We start from the raw sequence: 24,204 nt of genomic DNA on the forward strand, positions 1-24,204 counted from the left end.
GCATCCTCGAGATCAGTAAAACAAGTTTCATTTCAAAATTGACTCTGAGCCTACAACTAACAACAAAAAAGAAGGATAAAGGATGTGTACAGTAAAGTCTCGATTATCCGATCTTCGTGCTAACTTAGATCTGTAGTGCAGTGGACGTGTTGCACTTTGTTTATTGTAAAAATTTGTGGTGATGGCTTCAAAATGGAAAAAGGTGGTCGTTTCAATGGAAGAAAAACTTTAGCTTTAAAAAGAATAGACAATGGTGAAACTTTATTAAAAGTGGCGCAAGATTATAACGTCGGGAAAACAACAGTTGGAGACTGGAAAAGGAACTGCAATGAAATTGAGAAGTGGTGTTCTCTGCAAGCAACCTCGGCTGTTTTGGAAGATCAGAAAACCAAAAAAAAAATGTGATTATGAAAAAGTAAGTGAAGCTTTGTTCCTATCGTTTACTCAACACAGAGATAAAGGTGTACCCATGTTGGGACCTATTTTGCCGGAAAAAGCCTTAAAGTTTCGTAACGAACTAAACGAAGGTGAACCTGATTTCACAGCTAGTGTAGGCTGGCTCGATAGATGGAAGAAAAGATACGGAGTTCGGCAACTTAATGTCTGTGGTGAAAAGCTTTCAGCAAATTTTGAAGCTGTTCAATTGTTTAGGAATGAACTTCACAAGGTATTTGACAAGGAAAACTTAACAGGCGATCAAATTTTTAATTGCAATGAGGCTGGTCTCAATTACAAAATGTTACCGGAAAAAACATTAGCATCAAAGGCCGAATAGGCAGTGCCAGGCTAAACAAACGTAGCAAAGAAAGAGTGACAATTCTTGCATGCAGTAATGCCACAGCAAATTTGAAAATGAAACTGTCTATGATAGGTAAGTCAAAAACCTGAGAGCATTTAAAAATGTATCTAAAAACTGTAACTCACTGGGGTATCCAGGATCTTACACTAAAATACAGAGTGAGGTAGACATAGGTATGGTTGGGGAAATGCCAGCTGACTATACAATAACTCCCAGCTGCTTCAACAAGCCTTTCAATGTAGTAACTGGAAGTAGAGAGCTCTGGGAGAACAAATTTTGACACCATACTGGGGACATAGTCCAGTTCACTGACAGTTTGAAAACAGACCAAAATGTTGGGACCGGGGTATACGGAGTGCAGCCAAGGCTGAAGAGTGCAATCTCTCGAGGGAAGATGGCCACTGTGTTTCAAGCAGAAATATCTGCTATCAGGGTGTGTGTGGAGGAGAATTTGTGGAGGTGCTACAGAGGTTGTAGAATTTTCATTTATTCAGACAGCCAAGCAGCCCTGAAAACACTGGCAGCCTCTGCAACAAGATCAAAGATTGTGGCAGAATGCCACAAAGTCCTTGTGGAGCTAGGAGAAAGCAATAGGGTAAACCTATTGTGGATCCCTAGTCACTCAGAGATTAGTGGTAATGAGCAAGCCGATAGGTTGGACAGGATAGGGGCAATGACACCATTTATTGGACCGGAACCTGTCCTGATAATCACCAAGGCAATGATCAAAATAAGAGACTGGACAATGAGAAAGCATGTAGAATATTGGGCTAAGATCCAAAAGCAAAAATATGGCAAGGTATTGATGCCGAAGCCATGTTCTAGGAGAAGTCTCTCAACCCTGGGATTGAACAGGAGAGAACTGAAACTCGTGGTTGGACTATTGAAATGACAGAGGTTAGGTGTGCAAAGACAGAATGCATCCATGTACACTGATATCAAATTTAAGAATCTTGAGGCGAGATTCGCTAAAGTTGTAAGGGAATTAAAGAACACTCAGAAACTTCTTGCACTTAACCAAAACCGGATAGAGAATAGAATTAGTGCCACTGAGGGGAAGATACAAGCCGAGGTTGTTGTTATTCAAAAGGTGCTGTAGGAAACAAGAGGAAGAATAACAAGAAAGCATATATAAAACCACGTGGTATTCAGAGCCCCGATTAGTACCCTTCGAGATGTCCATCGATCGCGAAACTTTTAAACCTGTTACCGAATTTATCACCGAGATGGCTTCGCGAGATAATGATCCAATCGCTGAATTCACCAACCAGTATCCGGCCGTTAAGATAGATAGAACATTTGGTGTCATAAAGTCATTCGGGTGTGCAAAGCGGTTCGAGAGAAATTACATTTGCTTAAGTTGTGGAATTTTGAAAAATACCTACATACAATGGAGATAATAGTAGGAGATAAAAGTAGGATGAGTGGTGTGGGCGATGAAACCACATCACATTTGGTCTTTGAATGCAAGGCATTGGAGATTAAAAGACAAAATATTCAAATCAATCAGACCTGAAGAAATTGTATATAGCAAAGCACTGGTGAAGGATCTCCTTGCACTGTTCAGAGGCATTGGCTGGCTTTACTAGAGGCACAGGGAACGATACTGCACAATAAACTCTGTTTCAGTGCGGGCAGCAATGGGCTTGACCTATGTTGTTTTTGCTTCCCTGACAAAATCAGATCAAATCAAGTCTCCCATTTCACTGATTCATGTTGTAAAAAATAATAAACCAATATAAGAAGCATGAGACTACAGCAATTTCTGTCTCAATATTGCAATAACTGTATTGTAAATTGAGAGATCCGTGACACAAATTAATAGTAATGGCAAGAAAACAAATAAATGGACCAGAGGGTAAAAACTACAATGGAAGGAATGTTAGGTCTATTCAAAAAATTCTGGAACATTCATAATCTTGTGCCAATGGTATGTTGGAACAAAATGTGAATGGCATCGCTGCAGAAGCCTGTGTTTAATATGTAACTAATGGATCTTTCATCTTTGCAGGTCTGTTATTACTTATTGTTCAGTGCTGTATCAAGTAGAACATTGTGTCACACAGTCTGCAAATTTCAAAGTGGCAGAGTTAGACGAGCAACGCATCTGAATTAAATTTTGTATGAAACTCGAGAAAACCTTTACAGAGATACATCAAATGATGCAGGAAGCCTTGAGTGATGAGTTTTTTAGCTGTACTCAGTGTTACAAATGGTTCACATGATTTAAAAATGGCTAGGCGGAAGTTAAAGATGACACTCGTCCCTTCGATGTCTACTTACAACGCTCGTGTCAGGAATGTCACTGAAATTGTGAGTGCCAATCGAAGACAGACTGTCCGAGACATTTCAAAAGAATTCAGTTGGATCATGTCATGAAATTGTGACACCGCATCTTGGAATGCATAGTCTTGTCGCCAAGTTTGTCCCACACCTCATGAGTCAAGACCAGAAAGATCTTTGCCTCGCAATCTGTGAAGAGCTTTTGGATATCACAAATGAGAATGAGATGTTCCTTAAGAGAATCATAACTGGTGATGAGACGTGTGTCTATGGTTACGATGTTGAGACCAAGGTCAAATATCAAAGCTGATAATTTTCTTTAACTTTGAAGGATCAGTTCATCATGAATTCGTGTCACAGGGACAAACTGTTATTAGGACATGTTGCGATGCCTGTGAGAAAATGTGAGAAGGAAAGGGCCTGAAATGTGTCAAAGCAATTCATGGCTCTTGCATCACAATAACTCACCCATGCATTCATCCCTGTTGGTGCATGTCTCTTGCACAAAAAATGAAATCACTGCACTGTCTCATTCTCTGTACTCTCCAGACCTGCCCCCCCACCCTCCCATTTTTTTTGTTTCCAAAGTTGAAAATCCCATTGAAAGGACAAAGATTTGCCACAACAAACGAGGTAAAAGAAAATTTGTAGATAGCACTTCATGCAATCCAGCAAGAAGCGTACCAAGACTGTTTCCAGAAGTGGAAACGGCATTGGGAGCAGTGTATCAATAGTGGAGGAGAGTATTTTGAAGGAGACCATGCACAATACATAAAAGGCAAGTGTAGAAAAATGTTGTGGACAAAGTTCTGGAATTTCTTTGAAAAGACCTCATAGTTGTAACTGCTCCAAAATTTACATCAAAGTAGGAAGAAAGGAAGGTTAGGATTTAATGTCCCTCTGATCACATGGTCATTAAAGGCTTTGAAACACAAGTTCAGATGAGAAAGGACGTTGGCTGTGTTCTTTTTAAATGAAGCATTCCACCAGCTGATTTAAGCAATTTAGGGAAATCAATGAAAAAAACAAATCTGGATGGCCTGAAGGAAATTTAAATTGTCTTCTTCTCAAATACAACTCAAATGTACTAGCCAGCCGAGTAGATGGTCAATGGATCAAGGAATCTTTTCGCTGGATTGCAGAAGATAAGACCAAAGCAATGAAATGATGGAAGTTGGGTAGGGGGCATGCAGGAGTAACATGGCTGTGTATGGCTGAGGAATGCAATGCACGGAGCAGGCCTTTATTCAATTGCTGCTGCTGCTGCTGCTGCTGCAGCTAATGATGATGATGATGACAAATATCAATACCATCCAACAAAAAAAATACACAAAAACTTGCCTCATTGAATAGAAGTTCCCGCCGCTGCTGTTTCCGGAGATCCATCTTTTTGACAGCAACCTGGCGGCCTGTAGACTTCTCCACAGCAATGCACACAGTTCCTGTAGAGCCTTCACCAATTTTGGTGAACTGCTCCAGGTTTTCACGTGGGTCACCAGGGCTCACCACCATTTGAAGAGCAGCTCTGAACTGTGACAAAATGAGAGTAACACCTGACATTAGCTTTTATACACTAAATTATGCTGAATAGCAATCAATAAATAGTAAAACAGTATTAAAAATAATAATAATTTTAAAAATCATGGTGATACAAATTTGCACCCACACCTGCGAAAAAAGATAACTCTCTTTCCTTTGCAATTATAGGTACATGACGTGGAGAGTGGTTTATACCATTTTTGGTTAGATTTCAAATAATGATTATGTCAACAGCTCAATTATTATAAATAAAATTGGTACAGGCAAAGGCAAGAACATTGCATCATTTACAAACTTCAACATTTTTCTTGAATCAGATATTAGACACAATATTGGATAGCAATTAAATACGCTGCCCATATAAAAATTAAGATATAATGAAGAAAGGAAATGATCCAAAAGGTTTAATAACATAAAAACGTGAAACTTAAGGTAAACATGAACACTACTCAGGGACTAGGTGTTAGGCCTATTACAAGTGGACAACTGCTGCCTAAAAGGCAGTACAAGGAGCAATCTTCAATAGTGGAACAGGTGATCAGCATGTCACCAAACCCTCCAGCATTTATTGCCAGTAGATGAATCCTGGAAATGCTGCTACTTTTGCAGCTCCTCATCTGGTCTCAAGAGGCTCAGTAGGCCATGCTCCACACCTCTCTACCTGAAAACAATCTCAGGTGGTACAAGGAATAGAACGGGACTTTCCACAGAAAAATACGGTTAACATTGAATACTGAGGGCATTAAAGATGAAGCACAAATTCAGATAGAACAAAGATAATGAAAGAAAACCTCAGTATCCTTTTCAAAGGTAACGGCCTGACATCAAGTTAGTGATACCACTAAAAGTCTATAGCAAAATGACTAGATAGGGATCTGAGCTCCACTGCTCCAGAAGAAAGGTCCAGTGCTTTAACCATGGCACCACCTCAATGGTAATAATGATTGTTACACACATTCAGAATTTATATCCCCACCAATAACTGAAGGTGGACAGACTTGGAGTGTAACAACAACTTTGGAGGTGCATTCAATAAATTGAAGTTTTATCCACAGAACTATAAGTTTTCATCAAATGTAAAATCAGTTAAGAGGATGGAATCTTATCCACACAGTCACTGAGACTGCAGTTATCTATGAAATGTCACCCAGAGAGAGTAAATTAATGGAGTGATGGGGTGGGGGCATCTACATCTACCTCTACATGGATACTCTGCAAATTACATTCAAGTGCCTGGCAGAGGGTTCATCGAACCACCTTCACAATTCTCTATTATTCCAATCTCGTATAGTGCACGGAAAGAATAAACACCTATATCTTTCCGTACAAGCTCTGATTTCCTTATTTTATCGTGGTGATCATTCCACCCTATGTAGGTTGGTGTCAACAAAATATTTTCGCATTCAGAGGAGAAAGTTGGTGACTGGATTGTGTGAGACGATTCTGTCGCCAACGAAAAATGCCTTTCTTTTAATGATTTCCAGCCCAAATCCTGTATCATTTCCGTGACACTCTCTCCCATATTTCGCGACAATACAAAACATGCTGCCTTTCTTTGAACTTTTTCGATGTACTCCATCAGTCCTATCTGGTAAGGGTCCCACACCATGCAGCAGTATTCTAAAAGATGACAGACAAGCATAGTGTAAGTAGTCTCCTCAGTAGGTCTGCTACATTTTTTAAATGTCCTACCAATAAAAGTCTTTGGCTAGCCTTCCCCATAACATTTTCTGTGTGTTCCTTCCAATTTAAGCTGTTCATAATTGTAATACCTAGGTATTTAGTTGAATTTCCAGCTTTTAGATTAGACTGATTTATCATGTAACCGAAGTTTAACGTGTTCCTTTTAGCACTCATGTGGATGACCTTACACTTTTCGTTATTTAGGGTCAACTGCCACTATTCACATCATTCAGCTGTCTTTTCTATATCGTTTTGCAGTTTGTTTTGATCTTCTGATGACTTTATTAGTCGAAAAATGACAGCATCACCTGCAAGATGGCTGCTCAGATTGTCTCCAAAATCATTTATATAGATAAGGAACAGCAAAGGGCCTATAACACTACCTTGGGGAATGCCAGAAATCACTTCTGTTTTACTCGATGACTTTCCGTCAATTACTATGAACTGTGACCCCTCTGACAGCAAATCACAAATCCAGTCACATAACTAAGATGATATTCCATAAGCACGCAATTTCACTAGGAGCAGCTTGTGTGGTACAGTGTCAAAAGCCTTCCGGAAATCCAGAAATACGGAATCGATCTGAAATCCCTTGTCAATAGCACTCAACACTTCATGTTAATAAAGAGCTAGTTGTGATTCACAGGAACGATATTCTCTAAATCATATTGACTGTGTGTCAATAGACCATTTTCTTCAAGGTAATTCGAAATGTTTGAACACAATATATGTTCTAAAATCCTGCTGCATATCGACATTAACGATATGGGCCTGAAATTTAGTGGATTACTCCTACTACATTTCTTGAATATTGGTGTGACCTGTGCAACTTTCCGGTCTTTGGGTACGGATCTTTCATCGAGCAAATGGGTGTATATGATTGTTAAGTATGGAGCTACTGCATCAGCGTATTCCTAAAGGATCCTAATTGGTATACAGTCTGGACCTGAAGACTTGCTTTTATTAAGTGATTTAAGTTGCTTCACTACTCCGAGGATATTTTCTTCTATGTTCCTCATGTTGGCAGCTGTTCTCGATTCGAATTCTGGAATATTTACTTCATCTTCTTCTGCGAAGGCATTTCAGAATGCTGTGTTTAGTAACTCTGCTTTGGCAGCACTGTCTTTGATAGTATCTCCATTGCTATCGAGCAGAGAAGGCATTGATTGTTTCTTGCCACTAACATACTTCACATACAACCAGAATTTCTTTGTATTTTCTGCCAGGTTTCGAGACAAAGTTTCGTTGTGGAAACTGTTATAGGCCTCTTGCATTGAAGTCCATGCTAAATTTAAAGCTTCTGTAAAAGATTACCAATCTTGGGGATTTTGCGTCTGTTTAAATTTGGCATGTTTGTTTCGTTGTTTGTTTCATTGTTTCTGCAACAGTGTTCTAACCCTTTTTGTGTGCCAATGAGGATCAGCTCCGTCGTTCATTAATTTATTTGGTGTAAATCTCTCAATTGCTGCCAATACTATTTCTTTGAATTTAAGCGACATCTGGTCTGCATTTATTTTATTAATTTGGAATCAGTGGAGACTGTGTCTTAGGAAGGAATCAAGTGAATTTTTATCTGCTTTTTTGAATAAGTATATTTTTTCACTTTTTTTTTTTTTTGAGGATTTGGGGATTACAATATTCATTCTCGCTACGACAACTCTGTGTTCACTAATCCCTGAATCGGTTTTGTGCTTGTTATTAACTCAGGATTATTTGTTGCTAAAGAGGTCAAGTGTGTTTTCACAACCGTTTACTATCCGCGTGAACTGCTAGAAATAATATTTAGAGAATGCGTTTAGCACAATTTCAGATTATATTTTATGCGTACCTCCAGAATTAAACTGTATTTTCACCAACATATCAGGGGTAAATCAAAGTCACCACCAATTATTATCGTATGGGTCGGGCACATATTTGAAATCAAACTCAAGTTTTCTTTGAAACTTTCAACAACTGTATCATCTGAATTGGGAGGTCGGTAAAAGGATCAAATTATTATTTTTTTCTGGTTGCCAACAATGACCTCTACCCATATTAATTCACAGGAAGTATCTACTTCAACTTTGTGACAAGATAAACTACTTCTGACAGCAACGAACATGCCACCGCCAACCGTGTTTAGCCTATCCTTTCGGAACACCGTTAGATTTCGGCTGAGCTTATATCCAGCTTTAGCGAGCTTTCAGTGGCTATAATGATTTGAGGATCAGTGCTTTCTATTAGCACTTGGAGCTCTGGTTTCCCAACACAGCTATGACAATTTACAACTGTTATACCAAAGGTTCCTGTATCTACACAGGGTTGGAGGTGTGTGTGAACAGAAATCAGCATAGTCTCAGGCTATGAGGGTAATGGTATAGAAGGATGTGTTAGGACAATTCCAATATGTGTAACTCAGAGAAACTGCTATGGGAGGGGGGATACAGGAAGCACAGGTTACCAAGCAGACATAAAAGTCGAGTACATTACACTCAGGAGCATGTTCCACCCCTGGCTAGTCAATTCTGCACTCAGCCACAGTCAGGCACCGGTAGTCCATTTTTTGGTGGTTGTACCCACACGAAGGACTATACCAAAGTTACAACATAGCTAGTATACGACACGACTCTTTTCGCAGGCAGCCCCAATCTCAGGTGAGACACGGTATGCCTGTAACAGGACTGGAGTAGGACCTAAGGAGTGGGTGCACAGAACAAGTCTCTTACACGGGACTTCCACAAACACGGGACCTACCAGACGAGGGTTTAGAAGCACATGCGACACAAATACACACAGGTCGTATCACTTCACCGAAATTACCTGCTCGTGGGTGAGCCTCTGTTGCTCGTGCTGTGGCGGTTTAGCTCCTCCCCCACTGCCGGCAGCAGCAGCCTGGGGGGCGACACCAGACGACGGCTGCGGTGTGGCAGCAGTGGGCGGGAGCTGCGCCTGTGCCGGCGGTAAGTGCTGCTGCGGGGGCGGCTGGTGGGGCGGAGGCGGGTGCTGCTGCTGGGGCGACGGGCCGAGCGGCGAGTGGTCCCTGCTGCCCCCGACCGCAGGCCGCACGTGGCCGTGGTTGTGGTTGTGATTCCTGTCACGATCCGCCACCGCGTGCGGCTGTGCCTCGCCGACATTAGGGGTAGCGGCGTGGTGCGACGTTCGTCCGTCCGTGGGGGGCAAGTGGCTGACCTGTAAAACAGAAAGCTTTCAGTCATCTGTGAAGTCAACAAAAGAAAAAAAGAAAACTCTGAATGGCAACACTGTGATGTCAGTAAAGCAAATTATACAAACCTCTGCCATGTTTTACATTATTAAAACCCACGGGGCACGGAGTAGGATAAGTACATCTGTTCTCAACTGAAACTTTGGTTTGGACAACATTGGTTTACTAACCACAGACCTACTGGAGGTGATATGCCCTTACACAGGAGACTTTTAATCTTAGTTGAAGGGCCAGAAATATGCTGGATCCCACGTTTCTGTAGGAGTCTACCAATCTTACCAGATAATGGGCCAGCATAAGGTAGATACTCGACTACTGGATTCTCGTCCCCAGTCCCAGTCTCAGTCTCAACCTCTTTCTCTATCAAAATAAAAAAAGTCAGAAAACCTAATAAATAGGAACAGAGGTTTCCATTTAAATAAGGCTTGGGGTCGAGCACTCAATTTCTTAAGATCTCACTAGCCATCACATTCACCAGACCTGGAAGACATTAAGAGAATTTGCATTACAAAGCATATCAGTGCAGGCTCTGAAAAACAAAGAAAAATCAAAGGGCATTTGGGCATTGGGAATGGAACCCGTCTATAAGTAGCACTGCACAAACAATAGTTCATAGTCTGGTTGAATTTTTTTGGTTTATGTTTTGCTTTAGGGAGCAAAAAACAACTGGGCACATAAGCACGAGGTCAAAACTACAGAACACAAAGACAGAGAGGAGTTAAAAAACGACTATACAACAATTCCAATTGACATAATAGAAGACAGCTAAAAACTGGTACATGGAGAAAGGGCTAAAAAATACACCATACGGAAACTGAGGTGCAAAACTAAAAATTAAATGGCCTTTGCCATATTGCTTTGGTGGATAAAAAGTAAAACGCGGTCGACAGCCCATGTGTCATTTGCTAAAATGGCTGATAAATCAGACGGCAAACCCAAGCTGGAATATAGACAGTTAATAAATGGGCATTCCATACGAAGTGGTGGACCGTTAAAACCTGGGCACAATGTGTACAAAGAGGTGGGGTGGCACCACTTATCAAATGATTATGGCTAGAAAGGCAGTGCCCAATAGGCAGCCTAGTTAAAATGACCTCCTCTCGGCGGGAGGGCCGAGAGGAGACCGTCCAAGCTGCTGGGAGAGACAGAGCTTATTCCCGTGAAGGGAGGGCCATTGGCATGCCACCTGCTGACAAACAGCAACACAGAGATCATCGGAGGGAATATAGGTACTCGCGGGCTGAGGTATGAGGACTGCAGTCTTGGCAGCAGCATCAGCAGCTTCATTTCCTGGCAGACCGACATGACCAGGAACCCATACAAACATCACACTGGGTCCACCAAGAATGAGCAAGTGACAGTGTTCCTGGACCCGCTGCATTAAGGGATGGGCGGTGTACAGCGTACATAGACTTTGAAGGGCGCTGAGTGACTCTGAGCAGAGGACATAATTGAAAGGCTGTGTCGCCAGATGTTCTCAGTGGCCTGATACGAGGTGAAGAGCTCGGCTGTAAATACTGAGCAGTATGCTGGAAGTCGATACAGAAAGACACGGGTGCCAATGATGAAGGCACACCCGACCCCACAGTCAGTCCAAGAGCCATTAGTGTATACAAAGGTATTATTGTGAAGATCCTTGCAAAGGTTGTGAAACTGAATTTTTGTAGTATACAAGAAACTTGGGTCTTACCTTATTCTAGCCTTTATATACCATTCCTTTTTCCTCTTACGCAAGATTTTAATTCTCTTAGTAACCGTGGCTTACTTTTATACGGATTTTCTGGATATCTCTTTAGGACAGAGGCTTTCAAATAATGACACAAATTTACTGTGGAATGAACTGAATTTGACCCTGGCATCTGTTTCTACACATACATAATCCCCTACTATCTCTTTCAACTTATTCTGAAAACACTATATCCTGTTTTCATTAATAAGCCTCACTGCTTTTGGTATGAACCTGCCTCAGGGCTGTCAGGTGTTATATTGTTTATATCCATTAATGGTGCACGATGATCAGGTAGTACATTAACAACTGGGTACACATTAACCCTTTCACTGCTCCAGACGTAAATATACGCTAATCGTTTCAGTGCTCCAGACGTATATATACTATTTGCTATAAGAATTACTTATAACGGTTCCCTGCTACAGTCGTACAGTTACGTATAATGCCGACAATCGGGCCAGCGAGTCGGAGGTAACTGTTGTGCAAGTATGCAGTTTAATTGTTGGAATACTAGGAAATACCTGAACAACTATTGAATGCTGAATACTCTTTCTGCTGAGTTCATTCATATCGCTATAGTACCTAGTTTGTGATCAGCCGTTTCCGCGTCAACGAATAAAATGAAGCGATGTTACCGTCCGTTTACAGACGATGAGCTGCTGAATATTCTAAACCAAAGTGACGATGAGGACATCATCATGCCCAATCCAGCTGATTATGGGTGGACAGATAATGACGACGACAAGCTGGCACATAAATCTGTCACCACAAATATAAGAAATATTTGTGAACCAACAAACGTTGAACCAGTAAATGCAAATCCAGATTTTGATGTTATCGTCGATTCTTTCTCTGATTCCGAAGAGGAGCCTGAGCATATGCCTGAAAAATCTCCGAAGAGACACAAAACAGTTGATTTTAGATGGAAAGACTCTGATTTGGACCATAAAGTGTATAATTTCGATAGCAGTGGTTCCGATCGCAAAATCATCAATTTATATGATTTATGTATTGTACACGACTGCTTCCAAGTTTTTTTTTTTTAGCCAAGAAATTGTGAGCTACATAGCTGAGCAATGTAATTTATATTATGAACACCTTTGCAATGATGCCAGTGAAAAATCAAGACTGCGACGTTGGAAAAACACAAACAGTGACAAAGTTTACTGTTTCCTTGCTGTAAATTTTCTGATGGCTCAAGTGAGAAAAAATGAAATAAACAGTTTTTGGATCAATGATCAGTTACTGTCTACTCCAATGTTTGCGCAAATCATGCCGAGAGATAGATAACTTCTGTTACTTAGAATGTTACATTTTGCTGATAACAGTAAGGACCCTGGAGATGACAAAATCTGGAAAATACACCGAATTGTTGATCACTTAAGAAAAGTATTTCCAGGTGCTTTCTATCCTTTTAAAAATTTGTGCATTGACGAAAGTTTAGTTCTCTTCAAAGGTCGTGTCTTCTTCAAGCAGTACATTCCCTCCAAATGCCTCAGATCTGGTGTAAATTTTTTTGTGTTATGTGATTGGGAAACTGGTTATATTCTCGACTTTATTATTTATGTGGGTGCAGCAACAGACATAAAAAAAGAAACTGACTTCGGTGTAAATGATGGAATACCTGGGAGCATTGTTCTCACTTTGCTTGAACGTTACCTTGGTAAAGGTCACACATTATATGTTGACAATTGGTACACTAGCCGAACGTTATTTTGTTATTTGCATGGCAGAGTGACTTAATGTCAGTGGAACTGTGAGAACAAACCGCAAAGGCATGCGTGCTTTATCAAAAAAACTTAGAAAAGGTGAGATCGAGTTTATGTCAACAGATAAACTTCTTGCTCTGAAGTGGCAGGACAAGCAGGAAGTGAGGATGCTTTCAACTCTTCATACAACCGAAATTACAGTGACTGACAAAATTGACAGAACCACGAATGACCAGAAACAAAACCAGCTTGCATCGTAAGCTACACTGAAAATATGGGGGCCATCGACAGGAGCGACATGATGCCAAGTTCAGTAGAATGTGTACGAAAAACTGTAAAGTGGTATAAAAAAGTATTTTTTCATTTGGTGGATCTGTCTCTGCTCAATGCGCATGCATTATATAAAACTCAAACGGGACGAAATCTTTCAGTATCTGATTTTCAACAGAAACTTATCAAGGAGATCCTAGAGATTCACCACCAATTGCAAACAGAGGGATGTCATGGAAGAAGATCGGCTGATGGTGACAATCCCTTACGCCTAACCGAGCGCCACTTTATCTCGCTAATCCCAGGAACTTCAAAGAAGAAGGCCGCCCAGAGAAGGTGTATTGTATGTGCAAAACATGATAAACGAAGTGACACAAGATACATTTGTGTAAAATGTAATGTGCCTTTATGTTTGAAGTATTACTAATGTAATATGTTTTGTATTTTTTTTTTTTCTCTCTCTCCTAATAAAGTACCTTTTTTGAACAAAATAAGGCTTTCTGAACAAAGATTTAAAAAAAGGAAAGATTTACACCGACAATACTGGATTTTGCGTCTCATTTTTATCTCAATAATAACGGAAGACTGCTACAGTCATATATATACGCACCGGGTGAAAATATCGCGCACAGGGCAGGAGCCACTGAGAGTAAATGTGCAGTGAAAGGGTTAATTGTTCCAGCCTGAGCACTGTCAATAAAAATGTTATCCCTTCAGTATCCTACTATCTGGCTCCACACTAGTAGGAAAACTGACTAATGAACTGAGATTGAAACACACGAATAATGATTACAGCTCATTTTTACTGTCTGTTTCTTTCAAAATTTAAACTGAAATCTCAAATTCGTAAATGTTTCTTGTCTGACAGGTAACTCAATAACGCACCTGTATTTCTCTCTAGAGGGGCTCTGCAAACTTACAATTTCCACAGAAGTATTCTGCAGTACGAGCTCACAAGCACTTGCTTCTAGGTTCTGATTGACACACAAACTACTTGCTTCAAAATTTCTGAATTTGTGTCCAACTTTCACATATGTCCTTTCTCCATGTTAACTTTACACAAAAATGATGCTGGTCTATATCATCACTGATGTTTAACTTCACCCCTCTGATTACATAATGTTCAGAGAGATAGAGAACATCTATCACTTCAGATTTTTCCACATCTTTTACACATACAAGAAGCTCCTGTATGTTGTTTTCCAACCCACTAATGTTATGGAGAAACAAAGCAATTTTATTCTTCTGGAAACTGTTACATATATTACGGTCCTGTTCAGCACCACTTTCTTTTGATACTGTCTGTCTGTAACCTGATTCTACACTAAAAACTGTATCTCTCTGACTGCAGTATCCACTAGTATTTTCTTTTATGTGCAAGTGCCCTCCAACAAAGAACCTGCTGCAACACGATTTGTGTCATTTACATGGAATCATAGGTCTTTGTACTTAAGGAGACGACATTGAGGACTCAGCATATTATTCAGATGTGGCTGTGATATTGAAAATCTTCTCTCTCTTTCTCCGCCAGTTGGTAACATCAAGAACAGAAAAATTTGTTCAAGAATTTAATTCTGGAGTTATTCGAGCGATTAAAGGATTTCATTGACATACGAAGACAACTGACAGAAGACCATCCTCAGAATGGATATTTCTGTCCCATGTTCGATAACAACTTCATGGCTGTATTTGCACCTAGCAGATACTCCAGTGTGTCCATGTCTGTGTCGATACCGCTCATGCCTGGCGGGGGAGGAGACCAATAAGACATATTAGCAGCTGACCAGCCTTATTACCACCCACAACATTCTCACCAAATGCCAGCAACGCCTGCACATTCCCACACACAGGACATGCTACCGGATAGACAAATCGGTTATGGAGCTTTCGGAGTAGTTTAGGTGGTGACGGACTCGAGGGACGGGCAACGCGTCGCGCTCAAGAAGTTGCCCAACGTCTTCCAGTCGCTCATCTCGTCCAAGTGCGTCTTCTGGGAGCTCAAAATTCTCTGCGTCTTCAAGCACGAGAACGTGCTGCCCATGTTGGACATTCTCCAGCAGCCGCATCTTGACTTCTTCCAGGAAATCTATGTGATCACAGAACTCCTGTAGAGTGAACTACACAAAATAGTAGTATCTCCCCAGTACCTGTCTGCTGACCACATCGGAGTCTTCCTCTACCAGGTCTTCAGAGGTCTGAAATACCTGCATTCTGCAAGCATCTTGCACCACAATATAAAACCGGGGAATCTACTTGTCAACAGCAGTTGTGTCCTCAAGATCTGCAACTTCGGGTTGGCACCCGTAGATGAGCCAGACCAGTCAAAGCACATGTCGCAAGAGGTGGTGACACAGTACAGTCTTCATTAGCCCCTGCTAATCTGTCCTTCCCCCTTCTATTGATATGCAGGCCCAGATGTGTGTACCCCATTCTCTCCGTTTCAATGAGACTGTTTTAGTCAAAAGCTCTTCATTAACCCAGGTCTGGTCATAGTACTGTAAAACCTCCACTTCAGTGACAGCCCTTTCTCCTTCTATACTTTTCTTCTCTCCCCTTCGCCCCTCCCTCAGCATAGCCTCTTGCAGCAGCATTTAGCAGCCCTATTCTGTCCCATGTTCCTACAGGCAGCACTAGCATCTTTTCCCACCCCATATCATTTCTGAGCACCCAGCACTCACTACCACAGCTAACCTCAGACACTGTCGGTCGGTCCTTAGTTCCTGAAGACAACCGTGACTGAGTGTGTGTACACACCCAAGCACACTTGTGTGCGTGTGTGTGTGTGTGTGTGTGTGTGTGTGTGTGTGTGTGTGTGTGTGTGTGTGTGGTTTAAAAAATACCACCCTGGACTGAAACAACTAAACCACTTCTTTCCTCAGGGCTTTTATTATCTATTATAATGCCCAGGAATGAGGTACATCGTATTCAAGAACAGTGTTCTACCACACACTCAACCTCCACAACAACTTATTCCATCCCTATGCCACTACCAGTCCCAACCCCATGCCATAGCTATCATGGTGAGAAGCAACTTGTCCTTTTCATAATAAATTCCGACATGGACTTTTCACTGTTTGAGATTTTCATATTACTCTTATTCCATCTTGAATTTTTCACTGTTAGATAACTATTTAACTATTCATTTTTTGTTGTGATACATATATTTCCTGACAGCAGATTTAGGTCATCTTACTATTTAGCACTTAGAAAAATAATCAATTATTGATAATATAATATAAACAGATAGATAAAAAATCTGCTTACCAGGCGGCGGCAGGGAAACACACACACACACACACACACACACACACACACACACACACACACACACACACACACAAAAGGATTTAACTAAGCTTTCAAAGCCAGTGGCTCCTTCTGGCAGAAGAGTTGAAGGGGTAGGAAGAGGGGTGAAGGAAAAGGACTGAAGACATTTAGGGAAAGGGGTACAGTTTAGAAAAGTCACCCACAACCCTGGGTCAGGAGAGACTTATCGGACGTGATGAGAAGGAACGACTGATTGTTGGGCACTGTACCGGATGAGATTTGAAAACCTGATAGCTTGAAGGTGGAAGACGAGGTAATATGCGAGATTACTGCTAAAACATCGTGCATGAGTTAATAAGAGTGAAAAGCTAAATGCATTGTACCTAACAAAAGGTTGGAGATGGGGACAGCAAAAAATAGATGAATCAGAAAATCAAAGATGTAGGGAACTAAAATGGAGTGAAGAAAAAAGTAGTTACTGTGAGTAAATGCTGATATGGAAGGAATTAACATAAATTAAGGCCAGGTGGATGGCGAGAACCAAGGACCTGTTGTAGTGCTAGTTCCCACCTGCGGAGTTCTGAGAAACTGGTGTCTGGGGGAAGAATCAAGATGGAGCGTTTAGTGGAACTGGCACCAAGGTCATGGCTGTCATGTTGTACAGCATGCTCTGCAACACGATATTGTGTGTTGCCTGTAAACACCCTCTGCCTATCCCCATTAATCCTGACTGATAGTCATCCTGATGTAAAAGGCTGAACAGTTTTTGCATAACAGCTGATTTATGACGTGTCGTTTCGAGAGGGCAAGTCTTGCACGGGGGACAGTCACAGCAGTAGGAGCCACAGGTTAGGCAGATGGGTGCAGAAGGAGCATTGGGTCTGACAAGGATGTTGTGGAGATTGCGACGAAAAGCTATTCTAGGTGTGGTGGGCAAAATATCAGACAGAGATGATCTCATTTCAAAGCCTTGTTGAAGTAGCTGATTGGTACATCCAGACCAGGATAATACTGGGCGACAAGTGGTGTGCTCTGAAGTTGTTTTTTGGAGGAATCAGCAGTACCAGCATTGGATGTGATGGCCTGGGTAATCTGCTTTTGAATTAGGCTGTTGGAATAATTACAGCTAGTGAAGACGGAAGCGAGAGTGATGGTGTCTTGCTGTAAAGAGCCTGCATCCGAACAAATATGTTTGCCTCAAATGCCAAGGCTGTATGAGAGGGAACGTCTGACATGGAAAGGATGACAACTGTCAAAATGTAAGTACTGTTTCTAGAATGAAATTTTCACTTTACAGCAGAGCGTGCGCTGATACGAAACATCCTGTCAGATTAAAACTGTGTGCCGGACCAAGACTCGAACTCGGGACATTTGCCTTTCGCAGGCAAGTGCTCAAGTCTTGTAAGTACTGGTGTTTGTTAGTAGGTCTGATGTGGATGGAAGTGTGTAGCTGGCCTTCAGTGAGGACGAGATCAACATCTAGGAAAGTGGCATGGGATTTGGAACAGGAGCATGTGAAGTTTAAATGGGAGAAAGTATTTAGAGATTCGAGGAATTTTAACAGGTCCGTCTCACCATGAGTCCATACGGCAAAGATGCCATTAATGTGTCTGAACCGAACTAGGGGCTGAAGGCTTACGGATCCCAGGAAAGCGCCCTCCAAGTGACCCATGAAAAGGTTGGCACAGGAAGGAGCCATCCTAGTTCCCATGCCCATACCCCTGATCTGTTTGTATGTCTGCCCCTCAAAGGTGAAGTAATTGTTGGTAAGTATAAAGTTGACTAAGGTGAGCAAGAAGGATGTCATAGGCTTGGAATCAGGTGGACATTGACTGAGGAAATGTTCAGCAGCATAGAGACCATGTACATGGGGGATGTTGGTATACAGGGAGATGACATCAATGGTGATAAGTAAGGTGGGAGTGGGATGGGCACAGGTTTCAGACACTCTAGGAAATGGTTGGTATCTTTAGTGTAGGAGGGTACTACGGGTCGCAGGTGTTTATCAACTAAGGCAGATATACATTTGTTGGGTTCTCTGAGGCCAGCAACCACTGGACAGCCAGGAGATTGGGTTTGTGGATCTTAGGAAGAAGGTAAAAGGTGGTGGTGTGTGGTTTGAGTGAGATAAGAAGTTCTATGGCTTGAGTAAGTAAATTTGTATAGACAGGTGTGGTGTTATTTACACAAATGTACGCTGTAGGTTTTACTATTTTCAACAAATGAAGCAAAAGCAGGCTGCCGAAAGAACATTGCTACAAACTCTAAAACATCCTTTTACATGGAGGAAAAATGTTCTCCCATAGAATAATTTCACACATAATCTGCAAAAAAATATCACCGTCAGTGGGTTTCAAACTCAGGACCTTTAGCACAGCAATCCGACACTCTACCAACTCACCTACCACAGATCTTCATATTCAGTACTCACAGATATGGTTTCCCTATACTCCATAGTTCTGGTGTTACTTTTAGTTACCGTTTACCTATCTTCTACTGAACGACAGCACAAAGCAAAAACTAAATCAGTGTTTTGGTTGATACTCTTATCAACACACAACATTTGGTACTGATCTGAATGTCTGACATCATCTGGAGGTTCGGGTGTCAGACTCATCACACTCGCTGAACTATGGCAGGCAGAAAGGAAGGTGATACAGCACTGACATAACAGCAGCATCTTGATTTCTAATATACGCAACCCTCAACATTAAAGTCTCACTCACTCACTCCCTCCCTTTCTCTCTCTCTCTCTCTCTCTCTCTCTCTCTCTCTCTCCAAAACATGGGCACATCCCCCCACCCCACACACACAGCATTAATCTCCTTTTATTATTTTATTTTAACTTTCTGTCACTACAGTCACCAGTTAACCTAAGAGAGGAAAGTAGTAATGTCACCATCTGTCTGTGAACTGTGTAAACTTTGTACTGTGTGTAATCATATTTTAACTATTTGTGCATTAAAATTTTCCAAGGCAGAGCTTGGAGAACAGATGATCATTTGACCAAGTGAGCATGGAAAAGCACTAAAAAACACTCAGGCTGGCCAGTACACAGATTCAGGCTCATCTCCTCCATTCTAAAACCTAGCGCACTGCACATTCAGCTGTACAGGTATACCAGTGACTAGCTAGTAGCAGCACAGTACGAGACGAGAGAGCACCACCCACCTTGGTGTTTATGTTGTGGGTGTGGGGCGGGTGCTGGTGGGGCGCCTGCTGATGCCACTGGGGCTGCTGCGGGCCCGGTGTGGCAGGCGACTGCGACACAGGCGGGCGGTACGCCCCCGTCACGGGTCCCACGGTGGGGGAGGTGGCAGCAGGAGGTAGGTTGCCGTTCGCCAGGTTCTGCTGGTACGCCGAAGCTGGGGTGCCGCGGTAGTCGCCACCGGCCTCAGCAGTGCGGCTGCTGGCATTCAGCCAGTCTCCACCTTCTGGCGAGGACTGCTTCAGCTGCCATAAAAGGGAAAGTGTTCACTGTCAGGCTGGAAACATGGTAGCATGGGGTAATGAAACCATTTAATAGTTGGTGCAAAAGTTCACAGCGTTTCTGTTTTGCATGTTGGTATTTCGGTTGCTATGGGTTTATTATCGGCTGTCATTTACTATTTGTCACTCACTGACACTATTTGAGTTTACATATTGTCATTTTGTCATTTGGAGGTAGTGAGTAGAGCTGTGTGTGCTAGAAAATTGAGTGCCAAGCGGAGAAATCTGAACATTTGCAATATATTCTTTGGTTCTATTTCGGTAGAGGGGTGACAGCAGCAGAGAAAGGCAGAAAAATTTGTGCTGTATATGGGAAAAATGTCATGGGACACAGCATGACAAGAAAATGGAAGGAAAATCATTTGGACTAGTGACTATTCATATTCAGGAAGAGCTTTGGGGCTCGATGAAGATTATTTAAATGCATTAATCCACAATGATCCAATCACTTAGTCGAGAACTGGTAAATGTGATTAAATGTGACCATTCCACCATCGTGCAACATTTGCATGCAATGGGGAGATTTCAAAAATCATGTGTACGGGTACAGCAAGCTCCAAGCCAAAATCACAAAAGTCAGCGAGTTCTTGAACATGCTATAAGTTCGAATATAATAAATTTCCTCACGGAACAAAAGCTTATATGCATAAACCGACACGGATTTAGAAAGCATCGTTCATGAGATACTCAGCTCGCTTTTTCTCCGTACATTATCTCGCACACCGCAGATGAAGGGCAAGAGCAGGTGACATATTCCTAAATTGACACAGAACCACAATGCAAACTTGTAACAAAGGTCTGAGCAAACGGAATAAGTTCTCACATATGTGGCATCATGAATAAAAAATGAAATATAACATTATGTGTTGAGTGAACTTAAATATGTTAAAAAACCATTTCCACAGGATATTTCTACATGGAAAATGATATCTGCAGCAGAAAACAGAAATTTAAGCAAGAGTCAACTGAAATAAACACTAGAATGTGGTAACATGCTCACTGGTGGTATAGCAGAGGTGCTCCTAACTGAACAGTAAAATTATTAGCACAAAAAGAATTACTCTTAAGTTGCAGCAAGATAAATCCAATCATTTCGGATAAATGTCACCTTGCACAATAGATATATGGAATTCTTCTCAGAACAATTGTCAGGGTGTGTGATAAACTTTTTGTAGTACACTTTTTAATACAGTCTGCAAAGAAAGTTATTTTCTAATGTTAAACCACAGTGTACCAGGGACACCTAGCTCCTAATTTCAGTAAAGCCTAGTACTCTCTCAACACCAAATGCAATGGGCTTGAAAAATCAGCTGAACAAGAACAGTATCTTGAGAAGAGGTTATAAGATGAGCAGCAACAAAAGTAAAAAGGTAGTGTAGTGTAGTCAAATTAGCTCAGGCAAGAAATTAGATTAGGAAATGAGACATTAACAGTAGAAGCTGGGGGTTACCGTTTGGGAAGCAGAATAACTGATGATGACAGGTCTAAAGAAGATATAAAATGAAGACTTGCAATGGTGACAAGATCTTTTCTGGAAAAAGCAAGTATGTTAACGTTTTCTAAAAGTATTTATTCAGAGCGTAGCCATAGATGGAAGTGAAACATGAACAATACACAGCACAGACAAGAAGAGAACAGAAGCTTTGAAAATGTGGTGCTACAGAAGAATTCCACAGATTAGAGGGGAAGATCAGACAAGTGACGAAAATATATGAAATAAAACTGAGAAGGAAAGAGCATTATGGTACAGTTTGATTAAAAGAAGGAATAGGCTGACAGAACACACTGTGATGCACCAAGGAATAGTTAATTCGATGCTAGGTGTAAAAACTGTAGAAGGATGCCAAGGCTCAAATACAGTAAGTAGGTTCACGTGGATGTAGGCTGCAGTAGTTATGTAGAGATGAAAAACTTGCATAAGACAGACTAGTGTGCAGACCCACATTATTCTTCCAACTGAAGATGACAACAGCAAGCTTTAATGGTGACGACTACATCTAGTAGGCTTCTCCAAAAAGTAATATTTTCTGCATAGGCTGACACTGATGTTTCTTGCAAGAAACATATAAGGATAAAGACACTGCAACCACTGTTGGATGAATATCAAGATAGTGAGAGCAATGTTATGGTCTACAGAATGTTTTCTTAGGATCTCTAGACTCTTCCATGTGCAAGGCACTATTAACATATCTGTACTGTTAATCAAGTCCTGGAGACCATTTGCACACATATACAGCAAATTTCATTCCAGGTGAGGACAGAATCTTTACGCATGGTAAGCTGTTTTCACAAACAATAATTAATTAGTACTGTACTTAGTATGGAAATGAAAAAAATTTAACTGAACAGCAACAACATACAGCTGGTTGCTCACAAATGAAATCAGCACAAAGTAGAAAAGTTAAAGAAAAAGATGGGACAACAGATGTCACAAAAGAGATGCGACGTAGGTGGTTATGTAGATATTACACTCAAATCAATAAACAAAACAATCATGGTAGTGAGCACAGAATAAAGGGCATAATGATTAGATATGAAAGAGATAATTGGGTACTGGAAGAGAAAATAAAATGACAAGATACAAACAATACTTTATCAAACTTTATAATCGCCAAGGAGAAATGAGGTTCTGGTGTAAGACAATCTTAGGTGACAATGCTATATGCTTTTCTGAATTTCAAAATAGCTTTGCATGAACTCAGAAAGAACAAATGCCAACTTACTGATTAAATATCAATGGAAATCTTGTGGGCTTCTGTCACAGTGTGCGACTAGAATTGAACCATCTTGTAGCTGAAATTTATGTAACTGAGCAAATTACATTAGATTTTTTAAGAAAAGCAAGAAAATGTAAAGTGCCTTTATAGACGTGTAAAAACCAAGGAGGAATTTGGAAGGAAAGTAAAGTTCAGGGAGAAGAAACAAAAACTTTGAGGTCTACCTATGATACTGTAATTCCGTCAGAGACAGCAAAGGATCTGAAAGAGCAGTTGAACACAATGAACAGTGCCTTGAAAAGAGATTTTAAGGTGAACATCGACAGAAGTACAACATAGATAATAGAATGATGTTGGAATTAAATTAGACGATACTAAAGGAATTAGACACTCGGTGCTAAAGAAAAATGCTGCAGATTATATGGTACATCATGCAAGTAATGAGGAGGTGCTGAATCAAACTGAGGGAAAAAAAAGAAATTTATGATACAACTTGCCTATAAGAAGCAATCGGTTGATAAGACAAAACCTGAGGCATCATGGAATCATCAACTCGGTAATGTTGGGAAGTGGGAGGCAGAGAAGGTGTAGAGGGAGACCAAAGGGCAAATACAGTAAGCATGTTCAAGTAGACGTTGCAATACTTATCTGCAAAGGAAGAGACTTTCATGTAGGGTGGTTGTAATTTCATACATACGAGGGTCATCCACAAAGTAAGTTCCATTTCTATTTTTATCCACAGCAGCACTACGATCGCAGTTCTGAGCATGCACGGCAGTTACTCTGACTCAAGGAGAAGACATGTACACCATTTTCAGATCTCTGCTGCTGACGTCTGATTTGTAGTGCTTCTTTATAGCGTCAGCTGTAATTGAAAATGCCGCCGCATGTGAAATCAGATCTGTGATTCGTTTTCTAAATGCAAAGAAAGTTAAACCAAAGGAAATTCACCGGCAAATCTGTGAGGTTTACAGACAAAATGCTATGAGTGATTCAATGGTTAGAAGATGGGTCAGACTGTCCAATGAACAATGTGATCAAGTGCACGATGAAGAACAAAGTGGATGCCCGTCTGTGGTTACTGATGAAGTGGTTCACACAATTGAAGAGAAGATTAAGCACAGCAAGTCCTAGCGACTTTCATCTCTTCTTACACCTAAAATCTGTCCTTGGTGGTCAACACTTCAACGATGACGACGAGCTGAAAGAACATGTTACCACATGGTTGAATACACAGGCGGCAACCTTCTAGGAAGAAGGCACACAAAAACTTCTGCCACGCTATGACAAGTGCCTACAAAATTTCAGAAGCTCTGTAGAAAAGTAGTTTTAACAGTTGTAGATTTTTGTACAACAAATATTTTTTCTGTATCTGTACATGTTTGTTTTATATAACCAAATGGAACTTACTTTGTGGACATACCTAGTATATAAAAAAGGACCACCCTGCATGTTTTTTTTTAAAAAAACAATAAAACTTAACCATATTTAATTATGAAAATTTCATTAACATACAA

The 24,204-nt window shown here is 41.0% G+C and overlaps 1 protein-coding gene across 1 annotated transcript in view; it reads right to left on the reverse strand.

Annotated features, from left to right (window-relative positions):
• Positions 1-24,204, reverse strand: part of LOC124551279 (serine/threonine-protein kinase PAK mbt) — a 111,927-nt gene that overhangs the window by 31,670 nt on the left and 56,053 nt on the right. Inside the window, exons 3-5 of the mRNA XM_047126281.1 lie at positions 19,653-19,934; positions 9,104-9,472; positions 4,424-4,612 (exon numbers count right to left, since the gene is read on the reverse strand). Of these exons, the coding sequence (XP_046982237.1) occupies positions 4,424-4,612; positions 9,104-9,472; positions 19,653-19,934 (840 nt within the window). The remainder of the gene's footprint in view (positions 1-4,423; positions 4,613-9,103; positions 9,473-19,652; positions 19,935-24,204) is intronic.

This window comes from Schistocerca americana, chromosome 9, assembly GCF_021461395.2.
Source record: "Schistocerca americana isolate TAMUIC-IGC-003095 chromosome 9, iqSchAmer2.1, whole genome shotgun sequence".
NCBI lineage: Eukaryota > Metazoa > Arthropoda > Insecta > Orthoptera > Acrididae > Schistocerca > Schistocerca americana.